Source organism: Barbatula barbatula (assembly GCF_947034865.1).
Source record: "Barbatula barbatula genome assembly, chromosome: 7".
In the NCBI taxonomy this organism is placed as follows: Eukaryota; Metazoa; Chordata; class Actinopteri; order Cypriniformes; family Nemacheilidae; genus Barbatula; species Barbatula barbatula.
The window spans coordinates 1,128,907-1,155,626 of NC_136770.1; the positions used below are offsets into that span (position 1 = coordinate 1,128,907).

The window sequence follows — 26,720 nt, forward strand, 5'->3', positions numbered from 1 at the left end:
TATTTTTCTGCAAGAATGGCTTTTATAAAAAATCGAATAAAAAATGAATAAAATCAATTTGCTCTCTTGATCTGACCACTGTTGTGTAGACGCCAATACAGAACACGTGGTGTCCAAGATGAAAAATCGTCAGCTTTATTATGAACAACATTCCAGGGTTTAACAAGTGAACTACCTGTTAGCATTGTCTTTTAGGTTTATTTACAGAACGCTGACAGCAGAGACTACGCTTTGGAAATCAACAACATCCATTTTTTATCGACTAATCTGAGTAAACATCTGGCCTGACATGATTCATATGAGAACTTATTACATACTAAATCTGATGATGTCAAATGTAAAAATCAGAGAGGCAGTGCACACTACCAGAGTCTTGTTTGTTTTGGAGCCCGGCGAGAAGAGAGGGACAGTTTTCCTCTGCTGTGTTTCTATCATGGCAATGTCAAAAATATTATGTACAACTTTAAAATGATACAGAATAATACATTTAAATCTTAGTTACAGGTACAAGTATGAGCATTGTGACATTGCACAACCTGCCGTCACTGCGATACTACTTGTCTGAAAAGTGCAGAATACTTTGTACAAAACACTGAACCGTTCTGTCGAACCGAAGGAAATCATAAATGTGCCTCGTCTAACAGCTGTAAAAAAAATAAAAACCTTCCAAAAGTAACAATATACAATAATAATCAAATATACACAGAGTGCAAATGACTTGGCGTAGACTGAACGACGATGATTTGGAAACAGTCTGTTTGCGTGTAATGAAGCGAGATGATGCGAAACGATGACATTAACATCCATACACATCCACACAGAATTCACTGACAGTTTCCTCTCTTTACAACACCATCTTTTTTTACATTATCAGCAATATAATAGATTTTTTCTTCAACTATCTCTTTTTTCCGTTTTTTTTATATACCGTTTATTTTTTCACCCATATTGAGTTTGGGAAGCGCACGGTTTTTCCCAGCGTGCATCTTCAGTCTTTGACTGTACGGCAATGGACAGAAGTGGGTGGGACTTCGTGTTGTTGGAGGTTGATTGGCATGTCTGACAGAGTAGGCTGGTTTACTGGAGGATGAATGGGATTGATTTTGGCTGTTGTGGTTTAATTTCAAGGCTTTACCGTGTAGAGGATAGCACGCGACCCGGCACCCAGCCTTCCGCCGCGGGCGATTGGCTGTTTGCAGGTCGGTAAACCAGGCACATGTTCTGTTGATTGGACGCCAGGATCTGCACTTTCTCACCGACCACCACACAGATCTCGTCCTCTTTCACCGCATTGTAGTCTTGTGTCACCAGCACAAATGAGAGACCGTTACACTCGCCCTCGTCCAGCTCCTACACAACAAAACACACACAAACACATGAAATAGCATTGAAACCATGAATCCACCGAGAGTGAATCGTATCAAATGTTTGTTTTTGAGTGAAGTCAATGACATTCCATCTCATCTGCAGAAATCACAGCCGGTGTAAAATGTGATTCTTGTTTAGGTCATAAAGTCCGAAGCTTCACATACACACACTCTCTCCATCTGTGCCAACCTTGACCTGGCACCGGTACAACAATAAATAACCGGAGAGAAAGCTTTAGCTCGGGGAGAAAAGAGTCGAGACCTGCTCTTGCAGTCTGCTGTTCAATGACAGCCTGATTTATTACAGCCACAGAAAACACCACTGCAGAAGAGAAGACGGACAGAAAAAGAAAGACAGAAGAGAGAAAGAGAGCCTGCAGAGAGAAGAGAACAGAAGGGGAGCTGGGAAATCTAGGACGTTACACCTCACTACCTGCAGCTCTCCTGTCCTCAAACACTGCAGTATAACAACACACACTTTCAGGACGTGTGCGCTTCAGTTAAGTTCAAGCAGTAGACTAATATCAACGTAGTAGTACTATACTAATTCAATACTACCTGGGACTAAATAAGTCACAAAAGTATATTTGAAGTATTTGTTTGTGCTGCAAAGACACTGCAAGTGAACTCACGAGTTAGCTAATAGTTTACTAGTTCAATACTTGGTTAATGAAAGTACACTATAGTCTCAGCGAAGCTTCAAGCATTTAATACTCTACTCAAACACAACTACAAGCCAAGTATACTAAGAATACTTCATCATACCTTTACTTGCATCTGAATCAAAAGATTGAGTGTAAGTACACTTAAGCCTCGGTCAGCAAGTATACTTGATGTCCTCTAAGTAGAGGAAGTATGCTTTCTTATTTTTATACACTTGAATAGACAGTTTTTTGATAATATGTGTCATAGTCACGTTGTGGATCTAGTTTCCATTTAGCATTTCTTTGGCCTACACGATGAGCGCATGTGCACAGCAGGACTGCGGAGCAGGATTTCCCAGCATGCACTGCGGCATGAATAAACCATGCTGATTACTAGTAATCCGATGACTTGGGTGTCGCACCTGTTCAGAGTTTTCAAATGCGTGCAGCATTGTTAAGTTTACACGTGAGATGTGGATCATACTGCGACGGATCAGAAAGGATGTGATGTTTGGCTATGACACGCTCACCTCTTCTGCATGCTTGTTGGGTTTGTGTGCGGGGCTTCCATTGTGTGCGGTGTTGGGTTTGAGGGGTGTGGCGGGGTGAGATGAAGAAGATCGGCTGCTATTGGACAGCTGCCGGGTCAGAGAACCTCCAGTATCCTTCTTAATATAATCCTGCGGATTCTGGAGAGCTGATCACCGACACACAACCAAAACACAAATGAGTGAATTCCATCAGATCCTCATTCACTTCATCTCTGTGAATGTGTCTCTTACCGGTGAGGAAGTCGATCTGCATGTCCAGTAGCTGTCGGATGCTTTGGACCCACTTGTTCTTGATGTCGATGTTAGCCGCCTGTAGCGTTAGCCGTTCGGACGAGCCGCGGCACAACAGCACAAACTTGCAGGGGTCACCGTCCACATGTTCCTCCATGTTCAGATAGCTCACCTGCACAGGTAAACTCGCGTTACAAACACATCGTGCGTACTGAACGGGAGAGCGGCGTGGGGAAGAACTTCCGCCGTACCTTGATGCTCTTTTTAAACTGGTACCCTGGTGTGGACGAGCCCTTCCGCAGCAGCTCGCTGAAGATGACGATCTGCTCGAAGAGGAACACCCTGCGCTCTTTACTGCGTGACAGAACGCCAGAGTCTTGCTCCGTCACGAAGAACGTGTCCTGCTGCAGTAACTTTCCCTGAGCTGTCAGTTTACCCTGTGTGAAGAAACACCATCATCATCATCATCATCTTGTGTAGTTTTATGTGTGGCAGTTACATTAAAAAGCAAATGTGATTCATCGTTCAAAGAAAGTACGGCGCACAGAACTTGTGATGGTTGGCATAGTGATGATGATAGTAACGGTGATTTGTGGATGTTATTGATGATGTAATGATGTGAGTTTACCTCATAGCCTTGAAGTCGACCCAGATTCATCATGTCATTACACTGTTTGGGCACCAGGAACATCAGCTCAACCCCTTTCTGAACAACACAAATCCAACAGTATGAATAAATGACCGGACACGTTTTTACTTGATGTACGACTGCTTTAGTCCGCGCTCACCTCGATCTCTTTACAGTCCAGACCTGCTTTAGAGCTGTACTTCAGAAAGTCCTTTAATTCAACAACAAATAAAACATGAATCTGACCATGTTATGAAATGTATATTAATTATAAAAGTTGGTCATAATCATACATATACTTGTGCAGGTATCCATGTACAACTCAATGTAACAATGTGCTATTCTTAGATTATATATTGCAAATATATACAGTTTATATGTTTATATATATTAGGGATGACACAACATCAGACGTTCACAATCATGATTTAGTACAGTTATAATTTGTTTTAAAAAAAAATTGAATTATAAAACAAAATCTTATATTTACTATTTTTGTCATTTTAAATTGTGTAATTATTTATTGTTAATTATTAAGTAGTTAATTAGTTAATAATTATTCATTCTTATATATAAATTATTCTTTCTAAAAAAAGTTTAAATATATTTTTATTAAAATTGTTATCCTTACTATTTTCTTTACTTTAAACTGTGCAACTTTTATCAATTAATTCACAATTCCTTTCTTTCTTATATATAAAAAGGATTATATAAATAAAAGAAATCCATTTTTTATTTTTTTATAAATGACCGTCAGATAAACATCAAAAGTATTTTTAGGTATCTTTCGTACAATGATGGTATGAAACATTTAGAAACTTCTTGTCATTTAGAAATGGAGTATTTTGGTGGAGACTGGATGACGTGTGCGCACCTTGAGCAGAAGCTGATATTTGGTGATTCTCTGGATGGGTTTGATCAGGTAATCACTGATGGACAGTCTGGAGTTGATCTCGTGCTGTACCTCCTGATAAAACACCATCAACATCTTCAAACCCAAGCTCTTCACTATCACTTCATGACCTCAGTTCAGTCCAGAAACCTCACTCACCTCGAAGAACGCATCATACTCGGCCACAACGAACTCAGAGCGAGGTTTATTCTGACAGTAGATGACGTACATGTGTAACTTTCTCTCCTGAAACGACACGCGAACACGATCAGGTGATGTCTCACACACACACACACACACACACACACACACACACACACACACACACACACACACACACACACACACACACACACACACGCACACACACACACACACACACACACACACACACACACACACACACAGTCTGCAGAGCGAAACTCACATGCTTGATAAAAAGCTCGGCCAGTCTGTCGTGATCCTGCAGACATTTCTCCAGTTCACCCAGAAAGAAACTTGAAAAGAGAACAGAAGACATTGTGTAAGTTCAGTCCGTGTCCTATTTGTGCGTGACCGAACCGTCTACCAAACCAGGAACTTTTAAGCATATCACTTGCGTACGTTTTTGGGTTCTTTTTATTAAAAATAACACACCTGTGTCGGCAACAATAAAAAATGAACATCTAAATGCCTTCCTTTTTTAATGTGAATAAATAGAGGTCATTAAAAGGGTCAAATATCGACCTCTTCAAAACTCCAAAAACTTGACTTCATTTCTCAGTCCAATTTCTTCACATCCAAAATCAGGTTTAGTTCAGAGCTCCAGCTGGTAGAACATTTGACAGCATGATAAAGAGATGCGCTTTACTCTTTATGCCAGTCGTAGATCTGATGAATGTTCCCAAACACGATCTTATCCTTCCCCGTCATGTCCTCTGAAACACCCTTCTCTCCGATTCGTTTCATGAAGCCCTGACATCACAAACAAAACAGATGGCGACTTAGTTTGGAAGTGTTTTTGGACATTCACGATGCAAAGATGATCAGTTCTAATATAAATCAGCATTCTGGTGTCTGAGTTCGTGCCACGTGTTCATAGCATTTAGAATTTTTGTTACGGACGCCATTCCCTTATCATCAACTTTGCTTTCATTACATACATTATAAAGTCTTCATTAAGTTCATATTTATCAAAAAGCATCCCTCCTTTGCTTACGAATAAATCTGCATACTGTATCTTAAACTCATTAATAATAGCGTGATGTACATTAAATCATCTTCATGAAAAAATATCTGAATGAACATACCTCCACCACGACACACAGATCCTTCACATAGTCTCGCTCTGTCTGCACCATTTCATTTAACACAAACCTGTGGACACATTGCACAAACTTTAAATGTGTGATATACGTCCTCTGTTATTTAAGAGATGGCTCGTGCCATGATCAGTCTTTCTCTCCGCGTGTGATAACAGTTAACACAGCAGGCAAGCAGTGCTTATTATTAGTGATTTCTCTAGAGATGGGTGTGTTCGTGCGGGATTGTGGGTAATTCATGAATACGAGACATCATGTTTTTAAATCACCCGGGGTCTTACATTCTCCCTCTCATGGCCTTGTTCTTCTGCTCTGTCTCTGGATCTCTGGCCGTCTGATCAGACGGGTCGACGCTCCCCAAAGCTGGGAAAGATCCCGAGTCTGGAGTCTGAAAGATAAGAGATGAAAATCAAAACTCGTCGAGCTCAGGCCGAGCACTGAAACGAAATAGCCAAAGAAAAGGGTTCGCTTGTTTTGAAATCTTTGTCTTATCAAACACAATCTTGATCTTTTAAAAACACATTTTTCAGAAAGTTCAAATGAATGGAATTTTGAGCAAGGTTCAAAAGATATCTTATTATCTTGACTACAAATAAAAAGAATAAAGATATGATACAGTATAGCTTTTCAATTCATATTATTGAGGTTTTACGCACATGACTTGCATTCTGATTTATTTTTGTACATGTTTAAAATAACGCACTAGAAAAGAAACTGTTGTGTGTAACCCGTGTCTGTGTTCATCCTAAGGTTTGCAAATGTTATTTGCGGTTGTCAAGATTCATTTTAATGCCACAGAAATGGGTCACGGGTGTCCCGTCTGCTTTGATGCCACCAGCAGGAGAAAAAGTGAAAATCAAGACATTGAAAGGCTCATGCGGTTCACCTTCTCCTCCTGAACCGAAGGGTCCTTGATGATCTCCATTGGAGGAGGGAGGGGCGTGTGAGGTTCGTCTTCAGCCTCTTCTTCTCCACCACTGTTCACTCCTCGCCTTCCCCTCTTCACAAAAACACACACAGAGGATTAAACAAACATTTGCCAAACATTAATCTCTGACTTATGCTTTATTTATGAATTGACCTTTTCTCAAATATAATGTTTCTCCCAAAAATGTTTCACAATCCTGAAATGAGGGTAGACACAGACAAGATAAGGGCTAGCGTCGACAAAAGATGTCAATGGTAACTGTCAAAGTAACAATGTAACTTGGATAAAAAATATTTGAATTGGAAAATCAGAGCAGAGTTTGATACATGTAAGATAAAAGGTGTATCATGACACAATAAATCTTAAAACAAAAAATGACAATATGTATTGTAGAGCTACTGTATATGGTGACCCGTGTCGACATACAGCCATGTAATCGTCATGTCTAGATGTATTGGGGTTCTTTCTGTCCAGTTTCTTTTGAATTTCAAGAAAATCAAACCAAAGCACCGTGACATAAAGTCATCAAACAGCAATGTGAAAGACGGAATGAATGGATTTTTTAAAACAATATTTAAAATTTGTGAGAAATATTGTTAGTAGTTCACAGGATGAAGCAAAAACGATAATTCTTCCTATATTGTACTTGTAATTGTACCTATAAGTTGTAAATGTAGAAAAACTGGAAATCATCTTCGAATGGTCTCTTATTTCCCCCCCCGGCTGTTTTAATGTTTTTATTTGACTGCTTTAAGAGGTTTCTTTTTCCTAATTCCTTTTCAATTTGTCATTTTAAAATTCAACGAGTATTACTTTTTAAGTAACTAGCCTATTCAATTTGTTTTATTTTATATTTTATATACTTTAATTAATTTATATAATCAATGAAATGATGTTACTCTTTAAAGTTCTTGTGTTGAAACTGTTAATGTTTTAGAAATAAATCTGTTATTTGAGTTACATTTATTCATTTCATTTGGCAGACGCTTTTACGGTTTCACTTTCATATCTTAATATCTTGTAACACGTGTCGTTTGTTGAATCATCAGCTAAAAAAGAATGTAAAACCTCTTCCTGCTCTTCACTTAATCTCACTGCTGTCTGAGAGAAACAAGTGAGACCAAAAATAGCTCATTAATGATGATTCTTATTATTGAACACGACGCTGACTTGACAGTATAATCCAACCAACCCTCAGGCTGATGTCCGGTGTGACGGCACATTAAAGGAAAGTACATATCTATGCGCTAGAATGTTAACCATGTTACGCATAACTGCATTATTTCAGACAAGCGCTATCCTTCGATCTTACGTCATCAGATACAAAGAAGAAAATCCAGCCATTTGTAACACGGGCGATGAATCAAAACAAAAACAATGAAACGAAACGAAAGTAGATCCACCCATTGGTTAATTATATTGAACTAAGAGAGAAACAATCGATGAATTGCCAGTAAACGCTGTAACACACCTCTTCTGTGCTGTCCTGATGCTGCGGGCCCAGTTCAACGCTCTTGCGGCCGTCTCTCTTGCGTTGCTTGTTGTTGGGTTTTTTGGCGTTAGCGTTGTCCCCCTTGCCGTGGCTGAGACGGCGTACAGGACTGGTGAGCCACTTCTTCAAAGTGTTTCCAGTAGTCCCGGAGCGTTTGGGTCCCGGGGAACCGGTCGGCAGAGACGTCACAGACGTCTGCGGCTGAAGGGACGCAGCCGATTCCGATTTCACCTCTGAACTTCCCACCGTATAGTTTTCTGTAGAATAAAAATGACAATTATATGAGCACCCGACAGTAGAAAATCATACAATAAACGCGAAGACTCCATCCATATAAGCTCATGAGATTTAAACAATACTTAGTAAATAACCTGAAATACCACCTGCATGTAATATACCAGCTCTGTTCTAAAGTCTTTGCATCAGCTCAGATCAGATCAGCTCGGTCTTAAAAGCCTTCAGGACGAGTCCACACAGCTCACAGAATCAAATCCAGCAGAGGAAAACTGATTTAGCCGAGAAACCTGAGAGGTGTGTTTAACTCTGCTGGGTGTTGGACGGCGGTCTGATCTACTCGTTTGACAGAACGGATGATTGTCTGCTTTCTGTGCTTCTAACTCTCAGGTGAACAAACAAACCGGCTCGACCTGCTTCTGCTTCTCACGTCACGGAGAAAAGATCAAGAGATATCGCTTTAAAGGAATATTCAGGAATATTAAAGAGTTCGCGTTTAATATGACAACCACAGAAAATGACTGGCGAAGATAGCAGGGTGGAAGGAGAAGTTCACGTCAAAATTTGCCCCCATTGACTTTCCGTAGTGGGAATAAAAATGTCAATGGAAAGTGAATGGGGCAAATGTCCAAGTCAATAACTCGTTTCACACTACAAGCTAATAAAGGTGTAAGATAGACCAATACAAATATGACGTGCGTTTTTTATTAAACCACAGATATTGGTCAAATGTGTGAAATGAGAAATCCTTGTGACAAAAATTCCAAAATTATTTTCCTTTTTTCTGAACGTATTATTTATAGGAATGTGTTTAGGTTAAGTCATCATTTTTTCCACTTTTTTAACAGTCATATTTCCACAGCTATTTCTTTATGTGAAAACCTGGATTCTATCACAGTTTTCAAATGTTTGTGAACAGTGGTTGGTTGACTTTTTGTCACTCCTGAGGTTTGATATTCTTGAAAGTCAACAAACACTGGACTGGAATGACCGCAATACATCTAAAAATGATGAATAAATGAACATTTGGAATGCTCTCTTCATCATACAGTATATAACAATAACACATCAGATAAAATACAGAAGGAAAACACACTAAATAATGGAAAACCAATAAATAAACCAAATACTTTTTGGCCAATCAGAAATGCCACCCGCCTGTCAATCCTGCCAAACCACCTGTCAATCGTATCGCATGTTCGGTATTTGTTAACCTCTCTTAAATGCTGGTTTTAAAGAAAAGTCATGTGGATAAAAAGTCTCTAGACGAGTTAAACCTTCATGGATGTGGTGCAAAGCAACTGTCAGCGCCACAAATAAACATCTGAAATATGCAAATATCACGCAGCTTTAAACAGCACTGATCATATCACAAACCAACCCTGAACGACAGGTAACTCTGTAAACCCATATTTGAATGATGGCTAGGGACGGTGTGGTTTAATACACATCATGCAGATACTGAGGGCGAGAAACGGACAAAGATCACAAGAAAGAACCATTTTCCCCCATCCACCCCTGAAACTAACCCCACCCCCAGGTACTCACCACTGGATCGGTCTCGCCCGCTCACCATGATAGCCTCAGGAAAGACCCACGCTGTGCACGTGCCGGAATAATGCTCTTTTGTTTGAGCAACAACTTTATTTCCTGATGTCTGATGTCACATTCCAGCCATAGCAACACACAAACTAAATCTTCATAGTGTGTAACAAGAATCAAGCACCTGAAAAAAACCCACGCGCACGGAAAACTCGCTGATCCAGCACAGAGGGTAAAGAATGTTCTCCACGCTTGTTTTTTTTCACTTTCACACAACCAAAGCGGGAGTAACAGAGTCCCAGCTCTGTCACCATCAAACGTGGGGTCCCGACCTGAAGACCCCTGATGAACACGCGGAATCATTAAGAGCCAGAATGCTCATCTTCAAAGAGAATGTTGTTCTTCAAGAAACAGAAAAAAGCCTAAAGATGCTTGATCAAACAGGAGAAAGAACTTGATTTGAGCTTCAAAGCAGACTCGACAGCACACACGGGTTTGTTGACGGAGAAATTAGGTTACAGGAAAACAGAGAAGCTTGAGTGGGCAGAATCACACACACACACTCAAAATAATACACACCCTTAGTGATTACAGTCAACAAACACATTTGCTGCAGCTTTCATGAATTATGAGGAGAAAACACAAATATGAAATCAAATGAAGCAGAATTGAAAAAATGTAACAATTTATTAGCTTTAATATTTTCTTATATGAAACCTTATGTTTTAACTTAATTTGACGATACATTTTACGATAAATATCAATAGTTAGTCAGACCAAAACATGGTCTTAAATTTGTGGCGATATCTAAAGTAGCTGGTTTTATTTGTTCTCATCGGTTATAAAAAGCACCTAAAGCTTCCATTTCTAGCTGATACTAACCAAAAAGTAATTAATTTCGTCCTCATGTCATGTAAAGTTTCTTAAAAAAAGAAAGACGAATACAAACGTCATTTAAAAAACTCAAAATACGTTTCCATTCCACGTGTACAGGACACACACATATACATACTGTAAATGTCAACCGAGTCACCCACAAAACAGCCGTGAGCCGAGATCTTCAAGATCCTGATCAGTGATCCGTTACATTACATAACAAAGTTCACATCACAATCATTAACCAGAAACCCAACATACACACCATCACACATCGCAGACAAACTCACGTGTGTGTGTGTGGAGTTACGCACCTGCCCTTCTGCAACAGCAAACCTTTCCCGAAATCCAACTGAGACAAACTCCACAAGAGCAACACGACCTCCCCCTCCGCATGCTGCTCGCTTACTGTCTCACATGCATGTGTGCGGAGACAGGTGAGAGAGAGAGAGAGAGAGAGAGGGAGGTGAAGCAAGCCTCTGTACGACTCAATGATGAAGCGCAGCTCTGAACTTCCAGCTGAGCTTCTTCATGAGCGGAAGGGGCCAGGGGGCGGGGCCAGGGGCCGGAGAGAGAGAGAGAGAGAGAGACACTGAGAGGTGTTGATGGGATGGAGTCATTTGGTCTCTCGGACGCTCACATTTTGGTTCTGTGGAATTCACACTGAACTTTAAACGCAATATGCAAACAATACTCTCCAGAAGAGACGCTTGAACGTTAACCAAAGTAAAGGGGCGAAAATAAAGGACACTTCAGAGATGTTATTCAGCTGATGTATTTGACATTAAAGGTTTATTTCAGATTGTGTGGTGTTAAGAAAAACATTTATGTGTATTGAGTCTGTGCGTTTGTATCCTGACATCATCTACTTTGTTTCTGCATACTGCAGTGGCCCATTTTTGAGAGGGTGTGTCTACAAGACTTCCACACACACTTTTCCATGAAGCCGAGACAGACGCAGTTTTAAAAACACACATGCATAAATAATACGTCGAGTAAACATGCGCATAGACATACAGATGTGAATAAGGGAAGTCGACAAATAAATCGTACACAATTTTGTATAACTGTTAATATTGCATTGCTATATATTATTAATATTACTATTATCATATAAAATAGCATAAGAGAGATATGTCTTTATAGTTATTCTTATCTAAATTGTTACTGTAGGGATGCACAGATATGACGAAAACGATAATTCTTCAACATTGAAAGCCGATATACAGTATCGAAATATTTATATATAATTCCCTACGATGTAAACAAAAGGCAAAAAGTGGAAAACTGCTTTAATTTGAAAACATTGACTACAAGGTAACCATTAGTTTTCTCTTTCCCCCCTGGAAATCATGTAGAAAGCCTACTTTACACTAGTAAATGATTCTTTAACCTTCACATGTTTCTAATACTTTTTTATTTAATAAATAAATGATAGGAGTTCTTCCAGAGCAATCCAGAAAAGTTTTCTTTATAGTCACATGTCTAACAGGTCTCAAGACAGAAAGCATTCAAACAATATGATTTTGTTCCAATAATTTACACATTCATAAATACTGCATCTAATAGAAACAAAGCCTGTTCACAATGAGAACTAGTGTCTGTATAGATCTAAGCCCACTTTCCACAGGGTCAAAGGTTAACCTGATACTTCCTATTGTCATGAGAGAGAGAGAGAGAGAGAGAGAGAGAGATTCAAACTCTCTATTCAGAATGTAACCCTAGCAAAATTACAGCACATAATCCTACAAATATCATTGAAGTTCACTAAAAAACTCCCTCAGAATAACAGAATGAAGACTGATGTTTCTACAGTTACTTCATTCTTCATACGTGTAATTCAAGGCAAACAGTCCAATGGGGTTTCTGTTGCGTTGATTCTTTGTGAGCTGCAAAAAAAAATTCTAACTCAGTTTTTATCAAGACACGTGTAACTACAAAGACTCGTAATGTACTGTATCTGCTTAAAACAAGAAAAGGGTTTTTGCAAAAAATAATCGAATTCCAAAGGGAGAAACATTATTTTGTTAATGCGCAGGCAAACACCTTCCTTGTTTTAATCATAAACTCCACAAAATGGAAACAGAAAACCTGTGGATGCATTGTGCACAATTCCTGTAAGGTGAATGACACAGAATGTTTTAAAGCAGTTGTTCTCAAACCACTAGTGGTCCTTGAAGAGGCCCAGGTGGTGCGCCACACGACAAAAACTCAATATATTCATTCACATTTCTTGTTTTAAATAGAATTTCGAACATGATTGATAAATACGGAATACATCTCAGCCTATGTGCAATTTTAAAATAGCTGTATGAATGATTGTTTATTTCTCATTGGTGGATGTAACTATGAGGGCGGCTCATACACAGAGCGGAAGCAGATAGACGCTAGTGAGTCTCTCTCTCTTCCGACCAGCTGCGTGCACATAAAATGTCTTATGTATTGTATTTCTGCACTTGAACCGCTGTTTAAAGCTGTGGTTATTGCTGTAATGTGCTTATTCAACATGCGTCCGCATCTACTCGAGGTTAAATCAATGAAGAGCACATTGTGATGTATTTTTGATGTGTCCAATATTACTGCTGAAAAACATGTTCTTTAGTTTGAAAACAGCTGGCAAATAAATAAGTATTATTAATAATACAGTAGAATTGCCTGTAGAATCTCTTCTTGAATGAAAGTGCATCAACTACAACACAACCTCAACCATAAACCAGTCCACCCATCAATTGAACACCACCTTACCGTTCAGCTCGGATCCTGAACTATAACACCCATCGAGTCTTTGAGGAATCTGGGGTGATGTTCGACGACCAGCTGAAATTCACCTTCCACATCACAGCGACCTCTCAAACTTGCAGGTATGTGCTCAAGAACATCCGGAAAATCAGGCCGTTCCTGTCAGAGCTGCTAGTCCAAGCTCTGGTCATATCAAGACTGGATTACTGCAATTCTCTAATTGCCGGCCTTCCCACTCCCGCCCTTGCAAATGATCCAGAATGCAGCTGCACGTCTAGTTTTCAATCTGCCTAAAGGTAACAACCCCCATGATTTCACTTCACTGGCTGCCAGATGCCGTCCGCATAAAGATCACTGATCTCCAGAACGATAACGGCAAATTCTCCCCTTTACCTTAACTCAGTGCTCCGGGTCTACATCCCCAGTCTGAAAATGAGTGACGCTTGCTTGTTCCATCACAGCGAGACACCAAATGGCTTTCAAAAACCTTTACTAATTCGGTTCCCCTGTGGTGGAATGAACCGCCAGCCTCCACCCCAACAACAGCATCCTTCACAACTTTAAAAAACTATATTGATAAATAGAAATATGCCATTTTTATTCATTTCCTAACTGGAACAAACACTCCAGAGAAATGTATTATTACCAGGCACCTCACCGTATAATCAAGTCACCAAAAGTGGTTTGAAAGAGCCAGAAAGTTACTTTGAAGCATGAACAGCCCCTGCGATACAGGAAATGTTACCAGACACTGATCCAGATCCCCACCTTTGATACGACATATTTTAGATCCGCTTTCATTGCATCTTTACACAAATTTGATCTGCCACAAAGCCATCTGAGAGCAGCATTACCTCGCCTGCGTAAAGACCACATAGTTTGCGTGTAGTTATATTTCTGGAAGTAGATAAACATGTTAATCTTGTATAATGACATAAAAGGCTTTCAATAGGCTTATATGTGCATGCATTTGACCATTTCAAGATCAACTAAGTGTTAGATTCCAAACAGTTTGACTTTTAATGTAAGTGTATTACTCTTTACACATTTTCTGAGGGTCATTATCATTTTCTGTCAGGTGATATCGACAGATCTAAAGTTGTATGTAACCAGGATTAATCAGAGTAGATCACAAAGCTTTGCACAACTGAAGGACGTGAAGTCAACAGAAAACGTCATATGGGAGGATGAACTTTCAGAACGGCAGCAACATGACTCGATATTCACAAATACAGTGGTCCTGAGCAATTCCGTGAAAATATCAACCACAGTTTTTACTGTTCTAACGGCACAGATATCAACATCAAATACACATGTGAGTGCTTGAAGCATTTGTTTTATTTTTAGTGCATTCTTAATAGTCAGGTGAGCGCCATTTTCAGGATTGTCACATCCATAACGGTACATTTTCCTCATGAACGGACCCACGAAAATAAAGCAGCTGTTTTATGTTCTATAAAGAGACGTCCCTTCTTTATTCTATTGATTCAGGTTTGTGCATTTTAATTCACAGAAAACCTACAAAGCTTTTCATCTCCCAAAAACCGTGGCCAAATTAATTTCCCTTTTTTGACGTAGAGAACCCGTTCATAGACCGATATTTTTCTGATGTATCTATCAACAAGGGTTTATAATAAAAACAGATGGTTCAATGTATATTCGTAACAAATACATTCTCTGAGCATTTTCTTGTCACGTCCGTAACGCTGGAATTGCCCTACTGAAGATCTTTGACCTTGAGGTGTACTGAGAACTATGAGAGACATCACAGCTTGAAATAGTTTACAGTCATATTGACCTGTGACGCTCATCCATTGATTGTTCATCAACCCCACCTTAAGCTCTCCTTTTCCTCTGTTTATTCTTAGACCCTGGTCTAAATGGTCAAGAGGTCAAATGGTCCTGGCAGGGATGTTTAGAAATGAGCTCCTCTAAACACAGGAAGTGAAGAGCGGGGACAACAGGAAGTAAAGGCGCTACAACAGAAAGTGTTACACTTCAGACAGCACAAGGCATTTAACACACACGCTAACCCAAAACTTAACAGAAAATGTCCTCTTGAACACAATGGATAAACATCTCAAAAGCCTCAACGCCCATGTAACATGAACACCTTTGGTATCATCTCTAAGGGTCCGGCAGTCTGTTAATGAATCATCAAACACTGTTTAAACCACACCACGAGCTGCTCAGAGAACACGTGTTAAAGTAGTTCACGACAAATGAAAACACTCTCACATGAACTCTTTGGAGGTGTTAAACATGGTCTCTGTTTGTGGGCGTGTGTGACACACTCACCTTTCCCAGGAGGGAAAAAACAATCCATGTCGACGCTGCTACGTGAATGAGACACAGAGAGGGTGCTGCTGGGAACCAGACCCTCCTGAGGGGGCGAGTTTTCGGTGGTCCGCACCAGACACCAGCCGGGCCGTTCTCCGGACCTTTCCAAGAGCTCGACGGTCTGACCCGACTGAACGCTCAGCTCACCCACCGAACCGGCAACAAAATCCTGTAGAACCACCGTCTGCTCACAGCCACCCGACAACTACAGAGAGAAAGAAAGTTCATTTAAATCTCATTACAGCGGATGAAAAACAAAAGTTAAAATCAGACAGCAGAGACAAAACCTGCACAACAGTGATGATAGTCAGTTTAACACCTCACTCACTCACACACATTTGGTTTCCATGATTTTTAGCGACCTTCCATAAACATGATGACTTTTATTTTGTACAAACTGTTTATTCTTTTGCACCACACAAATAGCACAACACAGCAAGACAGAATTAGGAACATTTAATAAAAAGGTGAATTTACACAGAAGTGAGGTGTGCGGAGACTCTAATTGCAGTTTGGGTGTGTTCGGCACCTATTTAAAGAGGATTGTGGGTGTCTAGAGAATAACACACTAGTTTTTTGTTTTGAAACACCACATGCAAACATTGAGTGAATTTTATTTCCATTATTATAAAAAGAGAGAGCGTGTGTGTAAATATATAGAAATATATAGAAATTTATTTGAAATACTTTTATTTCATGCTAAGTATTTTACAAATCAATTTACATGTTTATGTACTTAATAAATATATTTTATATTCCCGTAAATAACATAATACCAGTAATCTTTTACTTTGTTCGATCCTCATTGGGGAGAACAGCTTATAAATGAAACTAAATTAGTTAGAGCACACAATTGCATTTCAAATGTTCATTTATATTTTTTAAATGAAGAAAAGAGGTTTATGTCATTTTAACAGTGTTGAGATGCATCCTGCGGTCAGAACCGGACAAAACTATGTGAAAGTGTGTTGTGCACAAAACTGGATTTCACAGTATTTTGCAGCATGATTTGTGTAATTTCTTTATAGGTTTTGACCTGAAACAATCATTGTGAGTTTCCCTCGTGTGCATGAAACAGACGTGAACAATTGTTTGAGGATAAGTCAGGTGTAAACAGCTGCTCTCATCAGGGAGGTCTCATTTCTTGGGCGTCGGTTTCGTTCTGACCCTGTGACCCACCCTGGAGAAAGCTGCTTCCCGACTGTAGTGATGTCTGAACTCGACCCTGTTCTGAAACTTACACTGAACACCCATCCAGCTGGATAAACAGCTCAAACAAAACCTTCTTCTCATATTAAACAATACAAATGTGTGCAGGTTTTTGCACATCTGACGGGGAATTTCTTTTAAATTCTCCAATTATTATTACAATGTTTTCTTTCTGTAACTGTGTGTGTACAGTATTAATGGGTGTAACAGCATGTGGTAAATAACGCTGTTCATAAAGGTACGATGAAAAAAATGAGGTTCTAAACAGCTCTATAGTGAATGAGACGTGAAGCATGTGACGGGTGGAGGGGTGGAGGGAAGACACACGCCCTCCTCTGGGGAACACGGGGTGTTTTCACAGCTTGATCCTTTACAGCTGGCCAGGAATTCCCACCATATGGAACACAGTATTCCATACCGACAGAATTCACAGCCATGAAGAAAGCACACACGCACATGTTAAGAGACAGGGTGTTAAAAATGACATCATTAAGCTGACTCTTTTCCTTTAAATTACTGCCAGATGCAGATGTCAAACTGAACTGAGATCAGCTTGTAGTTGTTTAAAGGGTTAATTTATTCACCCTCGTGTCATTTCAAACCTGTACGACTTTCTTTCATTTCCAAAACACAAAAGAAGATATTTTGTACAATGTTGACAATCAAACAACATTGAAACCTTATTGACTTCCATATTATATTCCGTATTAGAATGACATGAAGCTGAATGAATGATGATGGAATTTTTATTGTAAGATGAATTTATAATTTATATTAAAACACTTTTATATTGTATATGTTGTATCAGTCACTTTAAAGAAGTTCGGACAAAAACTGGAGGCTGTTTATCATTCCTAACACTGATTCTAAGATATTAGCGGTTTTGAGCTTTAGAAATCCAAATACATAGACAGACAAATGGATTAGTTGAACAGCCGCTCCCTTCTGAGCAACGCTGAAAACCCTCTCCAAATGTGAGCTCACGCTTACGAGGACAGAAAACACAAACACACGGACGGATGCACGAGTACACTCCTACATTTAAAGTGCAAATGTCAGCAGACGGATGAAATTGAAGAATAATTGTAGGGAAAAACATAGAATACTGGTTGAATCAGAGGGCGACGCTCTTTCTTCTTGAGCTCAATACTGCTGAGCCTATAAGGGCCTGGTTTATAAATGTGTATTAAATACACATTCCGACATTATAGAAGAGTAAAAATGTGCCGTTTGCGTAGTACAGTCAGTGATGAATAAGAGATGGTTCAACCAAAAATGAAAATTGTTTCTGCGAACCACAAAATATATTATACACATCCAAAACTCAAAGCACACTTTCTGTTTTATATCATTCCAAAATATGTCCGTTTACAGTCAGCTGGAGAACTAAAGAGATAACTGAAAGCGGTCCAGGCACTAATACGTGGTACTGGTCGATGTATGAAAACCTTGCTTTACAATCAACAAAACACGTATCAAAGCAATTGCTCTCTCATTTCTAAGGAACTTTAGATGAAAGCATCTGCATAATGAATAAATGTAAAGAACTTAGTTAACACTTCTATTTTCTGTCCTCATAAACAAGCACCAAATAAAGAATTATTTACAAATCTAAAGGGCCAATTCAAACAACCCGTAGGATTCATCAGAAGCGTGTTTACTCACAGGTCTGGTTCTCTTGGGCAGTCTGAAAGTCCTCCACCTGAGCATGATTCAGTAAATCCAAATCAACCAACAAGAAGCAAGACCGCCAACCAGACATGCCCTCTGATTGGACGACAGTCAGAGAGAAAACGACGCAAGCCAACCTCTTACTCACAAAGATTCACAATGAGCAAGTGACTGAACATGAGCACAATATGCTCATCATTTCGATTTACATAGCGAAGAACACTTGAGAGGGATCTGCCCATATGAGAGAGAGAGAGAGAGAGAGAGAGAGAGCAAGAAGTGAAAGAGGATGAGAAAAAACGCCCAAAAACTGATCTTAAAGTCAAATCTGTGTGTGTGTGCATATGTGGATATGTGATAAAGAGAGAGAGAGCATCAGGATGTGATTGCACACACACACACATGTTTTTATATAAAGCCAACTAAAAGTTTAACCTTCAGCCAAGCCTAAACCATATCTCTACACAAAACCTTTTGAGAGTAAAGAAAAACTTTCAGATTTTTATATATAGTAAAAAATATGATTTAACCCCAAAAGTGAGGTTTTGTCAAACGTATCTAGTGTTTTTCTGTCAATATGGGGTGCTGTGTGTACATTAATGAGAAAAAAATGTACTTAAATGATTTAAGCAAATGGCTGCAATATAACAACGAGTGAAACATTTAAGTGGGTCTGAATTCTTTCCGTACTGACCGTATGCCGACGATTTGGATCTCTTTTCTCCAAGTAGTTATGATTTTCAACAGCTGCTTAATATAATGTATGTTCTGATTATGGGATCAAATATGATGTGCAATATAATACAAAAAAAGAGTGCTGTCATGATATGTAGAACGAAAGGATTCATCTTCATTTTCCAGATTTTTATCTGTCAAGGCAAATATTAAATGTACGCACTAAAATAAAACATTTGGGACATATTATTAATATGTTCCTGCTTTCCTGTAGCTCAGTGGTAAGAGCATTGCGTTAACTACGCAAGGTTGTGGGTCTGATCCCAGGGGATTTCAGATACCTATGAAAATGTATAGGATAATACAATGTAAGTCGCTTTGGATAAAAGCGTCTGCCAAATGCATAAATGTAAATGGATGATGATGAGGATATGTACAGGCAGCGCCGTATGCTTTATGTAACATGTTAGTAAGAAAATGTTATATGTGTTAAGATATACCTTTTTAGTACTTGTTGTACCCCTTTATATACTGCTCCTTTATGGGTCAAGTTTAAAACAGTGAGCTTATGTAAGCTTCAAACTGCCTACAATGATTGTATGAGAATTATTCTGAATAAACCGAGGAGGAGCAGTGCAAGTTATCTGTTTTGTATGTCACTTTTATGGCTTTATTGAGAAATGTGATGTATAAATTAAATGGTCGGCTGGATAATTCACAGAATGCTATTATTATGTTGTTGTTCAATCCTAGGCAAAGTGAGATCTATAAGACAAATACTGGCATACTTGTCCTTTTTAAATGTGTGTATTGTATTGTGTTGTATGTCTCTTTTCTAATAGACCTTGAGTCTGGAAATAAAAGTTGGAAGATTTATCTAACCTCTGGTGACTATTCTGTCTCCAAAATATCAACTTAACACACACACACACTCATATTTTTACAGACGTTAACTTTGAGTTGAGTTTGTGACTTCCCAGAGACACAAACAAGTCATGAAATGTCTAGTCTAGAACAATAAGGAAGACGAGAAGTCTATATATAGTTTTATATTTAAATGCCCATTGAGCTACCCACACACACGCACGCACGCACACACACACACACACAGACACACACACACACACACACAGAAAAACCGCAAACCACAATGACATAACACACCAGCCGTACAGTAACTACGAACAGACAGACAGAATAAGAGACAGACAGAAAAACAAATGTGATGGTTGTAATTATATAACGTATCATTTGTGTTGTACGTCACTTTGTGAGGTGATGAAATAAATGAATAAACATTAATAAGTATTCACAGCTATAGAGTACAGTTATATGATATTTACTGTGGTACTGTTATTCCCAGCATCCCTTCAGTGTTTGTGTGCGACACACATCAGACAGTCAGTAAGCGGTCAGTGGGTGTGCCGTCTGAGGACGAGTACGGCGCTTGATTTAAACCACGCTGACACAACAAGAAGAGTTAGAAAGAAGTTTGTCCAGGAAACAAAAGTCAAAGCGATTTTGTATTTGTGTGTAATTAGATGGTCAGATGAAACAAGAGCGGAGAGAACGGCCCGAGGTTAACGTCACATTTAAGTCATCACACAATTACAGAGAAATGACATATAAAAGGGAGTGATGGAGAACTGTGCACCAGCGCGCACTGGCATGCTAGAAGGAAAAAACGGTGAATCAGAATGAAATTTAAGTAGGACGAGATGAGAACAAGCCAACAATAAAGGTGGCTAAAGCAGGAGGATAAATGAATCATACCGCAGACAAAAATAACTCCAGCGACACGCTGGGTCTCAGTAATAAAGTTTAAAAGTAATAAACCTGCCTTGCCAGGAGTAAGCTTGACTGTTAAGTAACAGTACCTGAGGACAAGCAGAACTTCTGGATTATTTCATTTAAAAACAAAAACACAACCTAAAAAACTGCAGAATGAAAGGGAAACAAGAAAAGGAGTCTTAAGACATAACCAACCACTCCCTGACAATGTCCACGCACCACACACACACAAACCAACCAACACACACAAAGACACACACGCACACAACCACCCACGCAAACACACAAATACACACAAGCCAACCAACACACAGACACACACCGTACACATACACACACAAAACCCACGCAAACACAAAGACACATTTTCAAAAGTCTTCACACAGTCTGTATTAGCAACATGACTGTTCATCTCACCTCCAAAACTCTTCATATAAGTGTCTCAAAATAAGCTCATAACAACAATTCTCATACAGAAAACATACATTTCATCCACAACACGCTGACCTAAAAAATACTAACAGCAGGGAGCATTACATAAACTATGCACTTTTATTTTTGAAGTTTGAATGAATCAGTATTTTATATAGAAAAAACACTTTTCACATATTGAATGTACTATATAAAAAAATAATCTGAAATGCTGCGATTTGAATATAGTACCAACAATTACAGTCAACTGTGAAAAATTATGGGTCGGTCAAAATAAAAGACAAACATAAAATGTCAACACAACAACACGTGTAGTTGTTCATTCATTGTAAATAACTGTGAGGGATCTAGTCTCTCTCTCTCTGTGGCTTCAGTATTGAACAATTCTTGTTAGCATGTGAAAAAAAACACATTTATTGTGTATCTCTGTGCACTAACTTTATGTCCGTTTGCCAATTATGTATTGACACGATATATAATATAACTACAATGACTCCAAAGGGAATATAAAACTTGTCTATGGATCTTTTATTTGTGCGTTGTCTGTATTGGGACGGGGTGGCGGGTGAATGGCCCCAAAACTGATCTCGCCCCTCAGAAAATGTGCAGTTGCACCCCTGACAGCAGTGTGAAGTTATAGCTGCGTTATGCCATTATTATTTTTCCTGCTTATAACATTCCTCTGTTGTCTGATATTGACCGAAACTGTTGAACAAATGAAATGTCCTAAATCACCACTAATAAGCTCTCCATATTTTTCATAAACATTGACACGTCGGAGGAGACCTGGCCTTCTCGGCTGAGTCCTGATATATTTATCATTGGAGTTTGGGATCCTCGCCACAGGGTGGTGTTGGCTTGCTCACCGGGCGACTGCATTTATTAGATATTACTTACTAGAATAATCTTGCTTGTTCTCTAAACACCATGTACTGTGCTGTGTTTGACCTTTTCTGTGTTTTTCTTTATTTCTCCTATGAAGCACATTGTGAAAAGCGCTATATTCATAAAAAAGAATTGTGAAACGGAAAAAGAGTTATTTTATGGCATGGCGAAGCACCTTTACTTTTTGAGTGAAGCGAATGAATTCTTTTTATACCGCTTTTCAATTTGATAAAAAACGATTTGATCAACTATATTTTATTAAAGACGTTTTTTTGTTTATTTGAATGTCTTTTGTTATCGTGCGATTGTAGTGATGTTCTACCTTATCACTGTCCACGGTGTTCTGGGAGGTGCGGGATGCGATGGAGATTGTGTCCGGCTGGCTGCTGGCATCACCCTGACTGTCTGCATCCTCAGTCACTTCCCTGAAAATAAATCACAGACACTTATTACAAACTTTATTTGTGATCACATACATAAAGTACAATAGAAGCCTGGCAGATTAAGGGTTGGCCTGCATGTGCGTTGATTCTCTTCATATACAGGGGAACAGTTTTTGGGGGAACAGAGACGCACCTCTTGCTGATGCTGCGCTGTCTGGCTGGGGTTTTGGGAGGATGTATGGGTTCCTTTAGCGCCCCCTTCAAGTGCACGGTTCTCTCTTGAATCACCTCTCTGATGTTTCGAATCCACTCCTGTTTTACTTCTATACTAGAGGCCTTCAGAAGCGTGCAGAAAGCAGAACAGAAAGAGAGAAAGAAAGAGATTTGACTAAACCGACAGACACACACACACACACATACAATAAACTGTACACATGTTACCTTGAGAACGGTTTTGTTGTCAGATGTTGGTGTCCGTCCAGCCCACAGAGCAAATTTACACGGATCCCCTTCAATGTGTTCGGTAACACCCAATTCTGAAGTCTGTCAAAACACATTTGAATTCACACTCACGCTAATGAAAACCCCTTTGACCCGCTAAAGATCTCATTTCACGGACGTGTTTGATGGCGTGTGGGTCGGGAGCTCACCAGCAGCTTGTTCTTGTAAACGTATTTGGTGCGTCCCGACGAGTCTTTCATCTCTTTACTGAAGACGAGAGAGATCTCGAAGAGGAAGAGGTGGCGGTCTCGGCCCTTGCGGATCAATGATTTAGGGTCCCACACCTGGAAGGTGTCCTGGAGGAGGAGCTCTCCCTGTACTGCCAGATTCTCATCAAAACCTGGAACCGGATGCACAATTACACCGATGTCACCGCAAACAAGTCATTTAAGACTGTTTTGAAGCTAATTCCAGTCAATAAATCCAATGGGGAAACAATAAAAGATAAAGAAACAATGGTCACGTAAAAATGAACAAAGTTTCACATAAAAACACCAGCGACGTTATAAACCTCCAAAACAAAAAACAATACTAAAAACAAATATTTACTTTTTTTACTGATAATAAATAAAATAATTTTAATAAAATAAAATAATAACTTTAACTTAAATCCAAGAGTTCATTTGCAAAAACGATTCGCAAAAAATTATAATCTAATATTTTCACTAATATTTTAAAACCATACACTGTTAAGTGAAATGTTTCCAACCGAACCATTCTGAAGTGCATTTCATCGAATTGAGCATGAACACCGAGCATTTCCAAATCTGTCACATTATGTGAAACAATGACACATAAAAGCCATCTGTTTCACAAGAAAGACATCGGTCACATGCTATAAAAAGCCATTTTAATTCTTTATGTTTTAGAATAACATTTCGTCAGGATACGGATGTGTTTGTGACACATTTGCAGTAATGATGTCTCACCCTCCAGCATGCTGACGTGCATGGCATCATTAGCACGCTTGGGCACGCTGAGCATCACCTCCAAACCCTCCTTTATTTCTCCTTTCCCTTCTTCACAACACGTTAGCAACTCCTGTTTACAGATACACAAGTATGCACGTTCAGTCATCCACATTCACAATCCATTTAGAGACGTTAAAGACGTTTTTGGGTGTCCACCTTTAGCAGGAGCTGGTATTTGGTGATTCTCTGGACGGGTTTGATCAGGTATGATGAGATTGAATTGGCCAGCCCGTGTCTCCGCTGGATCTCCTTTAAGAAAACAAAAATATACAGAAATAAGACGACTGGTCAGAAAACTGTGCGGGTGCTTTGCTGGTCTTAACTGGTTTAAAGGTGTTTAGCTCGTGGTCAGCCAGCTAAAACACGAGTACCCCAAACCCCTTTAAATCCTTACTAGTCTGGTTTTATCGGTTTTCCAGAATGAAAATGTACAAAACAACTTCAGATGAATTCTGTGAAGACAAAACCTGAGCCTTGTTATATTTCAAATCTCCTTGTGATTTTATCCAGATCTTTGGTGCCCCCTGTATACAGAGACCTCAATAGCACAAAACTCAAAGAAATGGGAGAGAAAAAGAAGAGACAACTCACATCGAAGAACCTCCCGGCCTGGCCCTGAATCAGCTGACTGGAGTCTGGTTTGTTTTTGCAGTAGGTGACGTACATGTGAAATTTATCAGCCTTAGACGAGAAAATACAAATGAACACGTTTACTGAACGTTCAAACAAGTTTAAAACTGCTGCTTACGGCATGTACACCTTCCGTCAGCTTAGCTTTAAAATAATGAAAAAACGACCGCCCAGCATGCAGCGGTTTTGAAATATTCATACAGAGTAACACGATTAAACTAATCCACGCGATTTTCTTTCGGGAAGGTGGCGGTTCATCTCACCCACGTGACGAAACAATGACCCACGTCTTCTGGCAGCTGCTCGTAGTTCTCCAGCTCTTTCAGAAATATACTGGAAAAACAATTAATAATGGAAAAATAATGACTGGACGTGAACATTTACGTATTTTCCAAGCGGTGCTTGTCCGAGCAAAAGAATCGTGCTATGATGCTAGGGGGATGTGGGTGGTTGCCAGGGTGTTGCCGTGCAGTTTTTTAAGGTGTCTTGAGAGGTTGTTAGCAGGGGCGTATCTCTTTGCTCATATACAAAACACGGCACATAAACCCGCTAATCGAGTCTGTTTAAAATGATTGTTTTCAACATACTTGTTATGGAACTCGTAAATTTCCTGAATGTTTCCAAAGATCACATGCTCCTTGTTGGCGATACCAGGTGGGATGTCCGCCCCGCTCGTCATTTCCCACATAAACGTCTGTGTAAAAAGCATAAAGCAGGTTAACTTTCCTTAAAGGAGCAAGAAAAAGTCACGTTATTTCTAGCACCAAAGCGTTCACAATACATCCGATTTGTGACATGTCATTGGTTCAAGTACATCCTGTGAACGATCACAACATGCCAAATGTAAACATGCACGCACACACGCAAAATTGTACAGTTTGTTTTGTATTGTAGTTTTTCTAAATCTACTATGTCTAGGTGTGCTTGGGTAAATCATTTTTGTTTTCGTCTGCATAAAAGTGAACATCATTCGATTTACAACTATTTGAAAGCAAATTGAAATTTTGCAACTGTTACAAAAAAGTTACAAAGAGAGTTCATATTCATGTATAAACATGTTTTACAAATATTTTAAGCAAAGTTCATGATGGAAAAGGTCTTTATAATCATTCCTAAGATTTGTTTTTGTGCAACACACAAAGTACAGACAAATGCACCACACACTGGTTTGGATTGAACATGGGAAATGCTGAATAGTGAGAGGTCTCTTCGAAGCCTTTCTTTCGGTTCGTGCCGAATGTTTCATCTGAATATTCTGGGCAGTCGGTGCAGTAGGGTTGTCACGGTACCATAAAGATATCTTAGGATAATATACCTTATGATATATCACGATACGGAGTATGCGATGCTGTGTCATGTTTCTTAATTCAAATCTACAAAATAGACCAAAATTCTAAACAGATCTTTATGAAACGTGATGTATTTAGTGAACTATTATACGGCATGCCACAATACTTGTAGTATTAACTGCAGTATTTGCTAAAACTTATCCGATTACTATAGTATACTGTAATATTTACTGTGGTGTGATTTAAAACACTAGTGTCTAATAATTTTAGCAACGTTTACTGTAGTGACTACTTAGTAAAGTTTTTGTAACATGGGAACTGTGCCATTTAGAGCAATGCTTATAAAGGAAAATGTTAGGCTTACTTTAAATGTGACTGAAACGGGCAGTAGGTGGCGGCAAATCTTTTTTGTCAGTGAATTATTCAACCAACTCGTTCAAAACGAAGGAAGTGTCTAGACGAATAACTCGCTGAATCATTATCTCGTCCGAGTCGTTCAAAACACGGATTCATTTATG

At 39.2% G+C, this 26,720-nt stretch overlaps 1 protein-coding gene across 7 annotated transcripts in view; it reads right to left on the reverse strand.

Moving 5' to 3' along the window:
- Nucleotides 1-113: 113 nt before the first annotated feature.
- kalrnb (kalirin RhoGEF kinase b) overlaps nucleotides 114-26,720 on the reverse strand; it is a gene marked incomplete at its 5' end in the record, with an annotated part of 59,367 nt that continues 32,760 nt past the window's right edge. For 2 of the 7 annotated variants that reach the window (XM_079459839.1, XM_079459841.1), the window contains 24 exons: nucleotides 114-1,350; nucleotides 2,542-2,708; nucleotides 2,794-2,965; nucleotides 3,045-3,230; nucleotides 3,422-3,499; nucleotides 3,582-3,632; nucleotides 4,296-4,388; nucleotides 4,473-4,559; nucleotides 4,741-4,810; nucleotides 5,164-5,267; nucleotides 5,603-5,669; nucleotides 5,896-6,002; nucleotides 6,501-6,614; nucleotides 8,014-8,291; nucleotides 15,724-15,970; nucleotides 22,751-22,853; nucleotides 23,005-23,147; nucleotides 23,253-23,354; nucleotides 23,462-23,652; nucleotides 24,242-24,353; nucleotides 24,440-24,532; nucleotides 24,875-24,964; nucleotides 25,177-25,246; nucleotides 25,501-25,607. In XM_079459839.1, coding sequence (XP_079315965.1) covers nucleotides 1,132-1,350; nucleotides 2,542-2,708; nucleotides 2,794-2,965; nucleotides 3,045-3,230; nucleotides 3,422-3,499; nucleotides 3,582-3,632; nucleotides 4,296-4,388; nucleotides 4,473-4,559; nucleotides 4,741-4,810; nucleotides 5,164-5,267; nucleotides 5,603-5,669; nucleotides 5,896-6,002; nucleotides 6,501-6,614; nucleotides 8,014-8,291; nucleotides 15,724-15,970; nucleotides 22,751-22,853; nucleotides 23,005-23,147; nucleotides 23,253-23,354; nucleotides 23,462-23,652; nucleotides 24,242-24,353; nucleotides 24,440-24,532; nucleotides 24,875-24,964; nucleotides 25,177-25,246; nucleotides 25,501-25,607 — 3,051 coding nt within the window. In that variant the 3' untranslated portion in view covers nucleotides 114-1,131. Of the gene's footprint in view, nucleotides 1,351-2,541; nucleotides 2,709-2,793; nucleotides 2,966-3,044; nucleotides 3,231-3,421; nucleotides 3,500-3,581; nucleotides 3,633-4,295; nucleotides 4,389-4,472; nucleotides 4,560-4,740; nucleotides 4,811-5,163; nucleotides 5,268-5,602; nucleotides 5,670-5,895; nucleotides 6,003-6,500; nucleotides 6,615-8,013; nucleotides 8,292-8,405; nucleotides 8,662-9,816; nucleotides 9,915-11,000; nucleotides 11,193-15,723; nucleotides 15,971-22,750; nucleotides 22,854-23,004; nucleotides 23,148-23,252; nucleotides 23,355-23,461; nucleotides 23,653-24,241; nucleotides 24,354-24,439; nucleotides 24,533-24,874; nucleotides 24,965-25,176; nucleotides 25,247-25,500; nucleotides 25,608-26,720 lie in introns of those variants that run through there. The other 5 variants (XM_079459840.1, XM_079459842.1, XM_079459843.1 and 2 more) reach the window with 5 other exon arrangements.